The 9,899-nt window shown below is 46.9% G+C and overlaps 1 protein-coding gene across 9 annotated transcripts; it reads right to left on the minus strand.

The window, feature by feature from the left end:
• Window positions 1-1,262: 1,262 nt before the first annotated feature.
• Window positions 1,263-9,667, minus strand: RIT1 (Ras like without CAAX 1). 9 transcript variants are annotated; one of them, XM_045454401.1, is made up of 8 exons: window positions 9,589-9,667; window positions 9,352-9,399; window positions 9,052-9,176; window positions 8,844-8,900; window positions 5,557-5,630; window positions 5,429-5,431; window positions 5,142-5,333; window positions 1,263-3,921 (listed from the first exon to the last, which is right to left on the minus strand). In XM_045454401.1, the coding sequence occupies exons 3-8, from the start codon at window positions 9,155-9,157 to the stop codon at window positions 3,691-3,693; spliced, it is 663 nt and encodes a 220-aa protein (XP_045310357.1). In that variant the 5' UTR covers window positions 9,158-9,176; window positions 9,352-9,399; window positions 9,589-9,667; the 3' UTR covers window positions 1,263-3,690. The 9 variants fall into 9 exon arrangements, with proteins under 9 accessions (XP_045310357.1, XP_045310355.1, XP_045310361.1 ...); XM_045454399.1 differs by having other exon boundaries at window positions 9,352-9,402; window positions 9,589-9,646; XM_045454405.1 differs by having other exon boundaries at window positions 9,552-9,617.
• Window positions 9,668-9,899: the final 232 nt, after the last annotated feature.

Raw genomic sequence — 9,899 nt, forward strand, 5'->3', positions numbered from 1 at the left:
AAGCCCTGCGTCAGGCTCTGTGCTGCCTCTGCCCCTCCCCCGCTCATGCTCGCGCTCTCTCTCTCTCCTCTCTCAAAAAATAAATAAAAATGTAAAAAAAAATAATAATAATAAGCAGTAAACACTAGGAATATCAGAAAGCACCTCTCTTTGGTATTCGACCTCTCCTCACTTGCCTCCTCTCTGTTAGCTCTTGGTCCCACTGCTGGGCCCAGCCACACTAATTCTTTCCCTCTCTGAATTCCTGTCACATTCCCAGTTTGAAGTAACCTACTACCTTCAGATTGACATCTAGTTGTGAATGCAGATTTTATCAAAGGTCAAGAGCAGGGTATCTTATATCCCCTCAAACCCTGCACAGTCTCACAGTGCTTAGTGCAGAGGGGGCCCATGAACACTGTAACCCCACCGCCTAACCTCGTAGAGGTCAGTTTAGAAACGCGAATCCTGCCTCCTCCGTTGCCTCGGATTCAACAGTGGACCCCACAGACAGGTACTGACCTGCTCAACACAACTCAAGTCACGAGGACACAAAAACACAGTCCTTTAATGTCCGAACTAAGTCCTCTACAAACACTGAGGCCCATTGATCCCACTGATAGAAGTGGGGACAAAAGCAATGACCTGCATGTAAAGCAGTTATTCCTCGGTCCACATTCAGTTTACACACTTGAAACCGTAACCCTCCTGCTGGAGGCAAATACGCTATTGTTTTCAACGTGTTTTTCCTGGCTCCCCACTCTGCACCGCTCCACCTCTCTCTGGATACGCTGGGGTCTCGATAGGGTCCCTCGGGCACCTGGCCCCTGCCCCAGTGGTGGCAGTTCACTCTGCACCCCCCCACCCCCCCGAAGCCATCTGACGGCACGGCCGAACACCAAGCATCTCCGAGTACCCCGGCCTGCTGGAACCAGGACAGCGGACAGTGCCCGGGGCGGGGGACTAGAGTCCGGAGTCACGCAGAGGTGGGACCCCACTCACTGAAGCACGGAGACTCTTCAGTAGTTGGACCGCGGTGCCTCACCTCCCTCTAGCCCCTCTCCCTGCACGTGCACCAAGGTAACCTCTCTGAAGGAAGGGGTGCTCCACGGCACGCGCCCTGACACTCGACACAGCGTTCCGCACGTGGCGGGCACTCACATTTTTTGGAATCCGTACTTTCCAGAACATAAAATCTCACGGTATTCAGTCTTCTTAAAATGACCTTATGCACTAATCCCAAGCATTTGACCCACACACAAGTAAGTAAAGGAGAAGCCCAATGAGTTGTTGAAAAGTTTTGTATTGTGTCATATAAACTGTCTTCATATACAAGTGCATAAGGGAGAGACTGGTCTCCTCCTTCCCCCCGCAACCCCCAAACATCACAGCAGACCGATTCTTGCTAATATTTGATAAAGTTAAAATACATCCCTTCTGGACACTCTCTTCTAAATCCTGTGACTTAACACTCTGGCGCAGGCACGGACAGTTCCAGCGCTTTTACACTTGTCCCTGAACGTTTCTCTTCAAAGTTCCAGGCAGTAACTGACTGTAATGCCCTCAAATTGGAAAAACCTGACTCTTTAGAGTTTATCAATTACATACGCTTAGATCACTAAGAATTGAGCTGTTACCTACACATAACACACCCCCTCAAACTATTTAGCACCATGGATAGAATCCTCAATACTAACTAATGGGCTAATCAATCCAATGATCAAAGATAGGACAGTGACAGTCTTAAAAACACAAATTTGTTATTTTTCTCATATACAATATAAATTCCCTCCTCTCTTACAAATCTTTCTTTCTGGCAATATTCTGTGCTGCATCGAATGTCCTGAATACTCATATGGCTGTAAAAGTCTTGCCTGACGCCAAGTACAACTCCCTAGGTCATTAGTAACGAGAAGCTAAGGCATCACACGTAAAAGGCTCCGAGCAAATTTACACATGGTGAAATACTGGTACGACAGAATTGCACTACGTCTCTTCTCTACCTTCATGCTTTGCTAAAGTGCTACAGTTCCTATCAGATTTCCGTCCTGCATAGATTCAAATTCTGGGTCTCTCACTTTTGGATGGCTTGAGTACCATAAGACATAATTTATTTGGTTTCAAAAGGGACCGCTACTTAGCTAAAAAAGTTGCAACAATCACCTTTCTTTAAACCTAGAACATACAGCCCACTGAGGATGAGGAAAAACACAACCGCCCTGTCCTTCTGCCTGTAATTAGAGTGGAAATCAGTTAAGTTGAGGTGTGCACTTTTTAAGAGGTGCTACACAGTCACGTCAAGAGTTTAAAATGGTCACAAACGCTACTTCGGTGACATGTGATGTTCCATATATGCTACATCATTCTTAGCACTTTTGCACTTAATCTCCACACACAGTTAAGTCCAGGTATCAAAACAATCCTGATTCTAAAAAAGAGAACTCACCACCAATATTTAAAGCTGTTCCTTCCCAGGACAACCGTCTCCCAGCTACGCCAAATATCAAGGTGGCACTCTCTTAGGCTAAGTTCCGTCAAGGTTCAGACAACCCTGAGGTGAACTCAACAAGGTCCCTGTAAAGAAATCTTCAAGGAGAAACCCAGCACACGGGAATTTTCTAAAGCTTCACAACTGGCTCGTTAGCACAGAGACGCGCAGGCTTTCCCGGAGCGTGGAGCCTGGTGACTGCGCTGAGGAGGCACACACGACTGGACTCTAACTCCTGATGTCTCTTCCGTACGCAAGACGCAGGAAGTCTGACGAGGGACCTACGACACACGTGGCCAGGCCCCACTCTCCTGGGAGCACACGGAAGCACTGGGAAGCACGGAATGCACGGGTGTGGGCATCTCCGGGGGAAAAACAAACCTGCACAAGGCAATGGCTGTCCCAACCGAGGGTCTGAACAAGAGTTTAGTAATCCAGCAATGGTTCCCAAAGCATGCACCTCTGACGGTAAACAGAGGCTAAACCCCGAAAGAACAAAAGAGCTTCACAGAAGAAACCTTCACACATCGCACTGCTTCTGTTCGTCCTCGCCCATTCAGTGCATCTGGGTCAGATGTGCACTTCTCAGGAAAGCCAGGCCTGCCCTGGGAACACAGCTGTGATGCTACCTGTCCCTAGTGAGGTCCCCCAGCCGCCTCCACAGCCTGGCTTCCCTGATCTCGTTGGTCCCTCATCTGCAACAGGAGGCAGTTCCACAGCTACTCGCTGAACTGTACCACTGACCTCCCTACGAGGTTCTCGCTATGTGTCCAGGAAGCACGGGAGAGCAGAAGTGAGGTCCTTCCCCGAGAAGGTCCCAGGAAACCCAAGTAGAAAAGAACATGGAGTAGTGCATAGCAGAAAGTCCCTCTTGTGGGCTTAGTCAAACACACGTGGTACATATATCCCCCCAGAGTATAAACAATCCACACTGATTAACTAATATCAGGAACAGAACCCAAAACATCGGTAGATCAAATTCTAATGTGACAATTTAAAAGTAGACAGTGCTCCACTGGGTTAATAAATCAGAATTAGCTAAAAGACAGTATTCTAAACACCACATCACTGCAAACTCCCTCGAGGCATATCCCCTTCATCAGTTACATTTCAAGTAACGGTCATAACAGGAGAAAGAGCAAGCACCGTGCTCACTAATGCAAGTTACTGGACTGCTCTGAGTAAGCCCTGCAGTTCACAGAGGAACACCTCACGTCTTCCCTTCAGGTTACGGAGTCTTTCTTCTTCCGGAACGGCGACTTCAGCCTCTTCCATACGCTGGTTTTGGGCTTAGACTTTTTCTCCATGGCCAGCACGGCCTCCTTTTCTTTCCTACGTATCTCCCGTACAAGGGCATGGAATACATCATCGATGTAGTAGCGGAACGCAGCAGAGGTCTCAAAGAAAGGACAGCTGAATTCTCGGGCCAAAGCCAATCCTTCTTCCTTGGTGACCTTTCAAAATGTAAACAGGAGAAAATGTACAGTGGTAGCCATGGAAAACAATTAAAACTGCCCCAAAAAGTGACAAGTGAAGGGGCGATCTAACAGGAAGAGAGCTCAACTCTGGAGGTATTCAAGAAGAATTCAGTCGGGAAGTTGAATTCTAAGATTCCCTCTGCCTTCAGATTACATGATTCTGTTTCTAATCTACTTTATTTTTTTATTTTTATTTATTTTTAATTTTTTAAATTTATTTTTGAGACAGAGGAAGGCAGAACACGAGCAGGGGAGGGGCAGAGAGAGAGAGGGAGACACAGAATCCGAAGCAGGCTCCAGGATCTGGGCTGTCAGCACAGAGCCCGACACGGGGCTCGAACTCACGGAGTGTGAGATCGTGACCTGAGCTGAAGTTGGACGCTCAACCGACTGAGCCACCCAGGCGCCCCTCTAATCTACTTTAAAGAGAACTTTTTAGAACAGGGAGTAATTACAGATACCAAGTATGTTATTTTAATTTCCTTACACTGTAATAAATCCAAAATCGAGATATCCAATTAGGGATAGACCATAATTTCTCCTAGGTCTGAACACTTAGGCTCTTTCGTTTTGCTACCACAAATAGCCTGGCAATGAACATTTTATATATAAATTCCTGGATAGATTTTTCAAACAGGCATTCACAGAGAAGCATTATGAATTTATCTACTATCAACCAGTTCCGAAAAGTCTGTACCAGTCCACTGCTTCCATCAGCAGTCACAATGTGCCCGTCCACTATTCTCTCGACTTAACACCAAACAGCAAGACTTCAAACTTTGTTGGTAACTTGAAGACGAGCACCACTTGCTCTATAATCCTCTCCAATTCTTATTCTCCCCTTCCAGAGTACATAATCCTCATTGTCAAGAAGCAGATCTCGAAATCCAACCTACATCTCCTGTTGCAACATAGATAATTCATTTTCTAAGGTTTTAAGAAATGAACATTCCATGATCCTTCACTTAATGGGTATTCTATTTGTTACCTGATTACCATCCTGTAGGTTTTATCTTGTAAACAGAGTCCTAACATTCAGATTTTATCCAAACTAATTGCAAATTAGTAGATATAGAAAAATGTCCAAGGTTGAGGAGACACTAATTTTAGATTTTTATCTTAGGGCAAAAGAATCTATAAGTAGTGAAACAACCCACCTCCCAAGACTACAGATCATATTTCCGAGTCCTCCTCACCTGTCTTAGTTGCTTCAGGTCAGACTTGTTCCCCACCAGAACCACAGGTGTATCATCAGTGCGTCGAACTCGGTAAATAAGCTGCTTAAATTCCCGAACTTCATGGAAACTTCGGCGATCGGTGATAGAATAGCAGATGATAAACCCTTCTCCTGCCCTCATATACTGATCCCGCATGGCCGTAAACTCTGCCTAGAGGGAAACAGGATCACTGATGCATTGGTACAACCTAGAACTACATCTGTATTAGCTATTACTTCAGGTTCAAGAAGAGAGACATCAATTACCTGCTATCCTGAGTCAGAGGGCATGAAAAATTAAAAGAGATGAACTGGTGATCTTCTCTGTGTAAGCCTTCCCCTCCCCTTTACCAGAGTGAAAACACCTCTATACACAGTATTCTAAGATTTAATACCTGTCCAGCCGTATCCAAAATGTCCAGGTTGGCAGGCTCATCATCAATACGGATCCGGATTTTATAAGCATCTTCTACAGGAGGGAATAAAAGTGTACTACTATAAACCCATAAACACAAAAATATGCAACCTTAATTTTTTTCCTTTTTAAGTAATCTCTAGCCCATCGTGGGGCTTGAACTAAAATTAATGATCCTGAGATCAAGAGTCAAATGCTCTACCAACAGAGCCAACCCAGCGCCTCACAACCTTAAAATTCATCTTATGGAGGGGCGCCTGGGTGTCTCAATCGGTTAAGCATCTGACTTCGGCTCAAGTCATGATCTCACAGTTCGTGAGTTCGAGCCCAGGTCAGGGTCACTGCTGTCAGCACGGAGGATCCTCTGTCTCCTTCTGTCTTTGCCCCTCCCCTGCTTGCGAGCATGTGTGCATGCGCACTCTCACTCGCTCTCTCTCAAAAATAAACATTTCAAAATTTGTCTTATTGAGAATTAGATTATACCCAAGTTCTCTCAGTGCCCAGATTTTCTCAGGAAACATGCTAAATCCATTAAGATATGTAAATCGGATCTTCAGCTGAGGTGTTTTATGGTTTGTTTTTTTTCACTTAAGCAATGACATAAGTTCATCCATAGCTTCTTCCTAAGGTTTCACCTACGATCCTAAGCAATAAAAGGATACTGTTTTTTTTTTTTTTAAATATTGGGCTCAAAAAGTAACTTTACCAATTTGTTAAATAATTATTAGATGTGAGACATTATCCTAAGTAATCTATATACTTAACTCATTCAATAACAAATATGCCAATAATCCACAGTAGGCATTATTATCTCTATTTTACAAATAAAGTAAATGAAATTCTAAAACATTAAAGGTCTTCCCCTTATTACATAGTTGCACTTGACCAAACACTATGGTTTCTCTTCCTTTTAAATCCAAACAAAAAAAACCATAATTTCCTTTTTTCTAGATAATCCCTATTGTCATAATTTCTCCTCTATGAAACAAAATTTTTCATTGCATATTATTATAGTAACCTTGAAAAATACAAGAAAATTTTTTTAAAAAAGAAAAAAACCCACTCAATATTTCTATCCTTCAATATCTGTATCATTCAAATACACCCCACTGTATTTCAACATTTTTTCTTGAATCCCTGCTTCTGACTCTCCTTCAAGATAAAGAGCCCACGACACCATTGCTTCTCAAACAACAGGTCATGATCCATTAGGATTAATGAGTTGTGAATGAACTTAATGGGATGGGATTGGCATTAAAATAAATAAGCAAAATTCTAAAGGAAAAAGAAATCCTAAGAGCACACCACATATAGTGACATAAATACAGCTTCCTGATATTTTAGTTACGTGTATATACGTACATAGGTACACGTACACACAGGCACAGACACTTACATGTGTACTGGGTACAATGTAAAGCTTTTCTTCTTAGGGTCACCAAAGTTTGAAACAAAACCCCCTAATACATAAACTCAATGAGAGCAAGGGTCAAATTTTTTTGCTCCCCACTATACCCTCTGGGCCCACTACAGTGCTTGGTACATAATGGGAACTCAAGAGACGGGAGTATTTGCTATTGAATCAGGTAATACCATCAGGAGAGCAGCTGACTGTGAAAAAAAAAAAAAAACTGAAAAAATTAACTTTTTGGGGGCACCTGAGTTTGGCTCAGGTCATGATCTCACCATTCATGGGTTTGAGCCCCAAGTTGGGCTCTGGGCTGAACCTGCTTCAGATTCTGTGCCTCCCTCTCTCTCTTCCCCTCCCCTGCTCGCACACCGTCTCTCAAAAATAAATAAACGTCAAAATTTAAAAAAACATTAACTTTTTCAAGAACAAGTAGGAGTTTTTAAGAAAAAAGAACAAATATTTCTGGAATTCTCAGTAAATTATCCCAAGTCCTAAACTGAGTTTATTCCTAGAATTCCCAACATAGTTTGAATCCCTAAACAACACTGTACATTTAAAAAAACAAGGACCGGGGCCTCCTGGGTGGCTCGGTTGGTTACGTGTCAAGACTTCAGCCCAAATCATGATTTCATGGCTCATGGTTTCGAGCCCTGTGTCAGGTTCTGTGCTGACAGCTCGGAGCCTGGAGCCTGCTTCTGATTGTCTCCCTCTGTCTCTCCTTCACTTGCACTCTCTCTGTCTCAAAAATAAATAAACGTTAAAAAAGGACCAGGGCGCCTGGGTGGCTCAGTCAGATAAGCACCCGACTCCTGATTTTAGCTCAGGTCACAATCTCACGGTTTGTGTGAGTTCAAGCCCCAAGTCAGGCTCTGCACTGACAGTGCTGAACCTGCTTGGGATTCTCTCTGCCCCTCCCCCGCTTGCTAGCTCTCTCTCTCTCAAAATAAGTAAAAATAAACTTTAAAAAAACAAGGACTGTTTATATGTTCCTCAAGTCACAGGAGCATTTACGGTATAAAATGACTACATTCAAAGCTGGCTTAGCACAGAACACTCATTGGCTTTGTGGAAAACAGCAGCAGAGGCCTCACCCAGTGGAAATCCTTCCCAGAGACCCGGGATCACCACCTAGGGTCACATTCTGAAAATACTAACAGCATGGCCGACCTTCTGGGCCCTCCCCTGTCCCCTCCCCCACCACTTTTCATTTTGTCCTGGGATGTAACCCCGTAGAATCAAACCTGCTTCCCTACAGCTCAGGAATGGCAGTAATGTTCTGTCTTTGTAGAGAACGACAACCTTTCTTAAAAAGGCAGAACGAAAATTACTTGCTACTCCAACCAAGTTTTGCCAAGAGCAGGGCATTAAGTATTAACCTTCGTACGTAATCAACTTGAGGGATAAGGAAGTAAACTAAGAGCTGCCAGTGGAAGAAGGCCAGTGTGCAAGTCCGAGTTGTAAGAGCTCAGCAGGCTGGCTCGACTTGTTTTTCTGCTTCCTTTTGTGGAAGTTCAAATCAGCTGACTCACAGTTACAGAGCCAGAGACCCTTAGACAAGTGACAGCAAAGGCGTCTGTTAGGTGGCCTTGAAACTTTTCCTTTCACCTGGCAATGCAGTCCAGGAACCACACAAAGGTAAGGAAGGAGAGTGTCCCCAAAAGGGCTTACACACATTCAGAGTGAAGGCAGGAAAAAACAAATGCTCATTTGCTCCCAACTTCTGTGACCCTCTCGATAAAATATCTCAGACACGGAAAAAGGCTCAGAAGATGACTGGTGAAAAAACCGTTTCAAAAACTGAGGCCAAGACGCGTCCAGAGAGTTTGTTTGGAAACTTCCGCCGTAACGTGACTTACCGATGGTGGGGTCGTGGTCTTCTGGAAATCGGTGGCTGATGAACTGCATGGTCATGGCTTCAAAACAAGACAGGAAAGTTACAATCCAGAGAAGTGGCCCCCGGGAAGAACCGCAAGGGTCACCACTGCACGACAGCCACCTGGTTGGGGTGGAGACGAGCTCTTTTCACCCCCACTTCTGGTGAACTGGAAGCACAAGGGCACCTACCGCTTTTCCCCACGCCGCCGGCGCCCAGCATCACCAGCTTGTACTCCCGGGACAGGCCCGCGGGGCTGCTGCAGCCGCTGCCGGAGGGGCGCGGCCCCGGGTCCATGGCCCCCCGGGACGCGCACCTGGCGAGCGAGAAGAACGCGCTGGACCCGGGCCGCACCCGGAGCCCCCGCCCCCTCCACCCGCCCGGGTCCCGCGCCCCCGGCCCCTGCCCCGCGGCCCTCGCCCCTTCCACCGGCCCGCGCTGCGCCCCCGGCCCTCGGTCCCCCGGTCCCCGGCCGGCCGCCGCCTCCTCACCTTCCCCGGGGCAGTCCGGCCGGCGACACCGCACAGCGTTCCCAAGTCCTGCTATTTCCAGAGGAAAAAACAAAAGAGGCAAAACACCTCTGGAGCCTCCTCGGACCAGGGCGCCGGCACCGCCACGAGGAGCCCGCCCCTCAGCCTCCGGCTCCTCCGCGCGCCCCCCGCCCCCGCCCCCGAGGCGCGCCGACCCCCACCTCGCCCGCCAGCCCCGCGCGAGGCTCCGGCGCAGACCTGTGACCCCTCCCGTCGCCGGGGAAGATGGCGCCACGGCGGGGAGGCGGGGCCGGGTGACGCGCGCCTGGCCCCGCCCTGCTTGGGGGGGGAAGCGCCGCTCGCGGGTGTGCGCACGCGCGCGGGAAGAGGCGGCGGGCTCGGGAAGGGACCGAGGGGGCCTCTGTGGCGACTAACATACCGGGGCTGTGTGTCGTTTATGATAAAAAACGAATCTGGCCAAATGTAACGAGGCAACGTACGAAATGGGCACCCACCAGACCTTCCCGGAAAATAGTGCAGAGGCCAAGATTCCGGCCTAACCGCGGAAA

This window comes from Leopardus geoffroyi, chromosome C3 (genome assembly GCF_018350155.1).
Source record: "Leopardus geoffroyi isolate Oge1 chromosome C3, O.geoffroyi_Oge1_pat1.0, whole genome shotgun sequence".
NCBI lineage: Eukaryota > Metazoa > Chordata > Mammalia > Carnivora > Felidae > Leopardus > Leopardus geoffroyi.

Bases quoted from the DNA above. Each gene is read 5' to 3' on its own strand.
- RIT1 (XM_045454401.1), bottom strand. From the start codon at position 9,157: ATGGACCCGGGGCCGCGCCCCTCCGGCAGCGGCTGCAGCAGCCCCGCG. The intron at 8,901-9,051 runs GTAGGTGCCCTT...CTTGTTTTGAAG, and splicing joins CGGCGGCGTGGGGAAAAGCG to CCATGACCATGCAGTTCATC. The intron at 5,631-8,843 runs GTAAGTCACGTT...TCCCTCCTGTAG, and splicing joins AGACCACGACCCCACCATCG to AAGATGCTTATAAAATCCGG.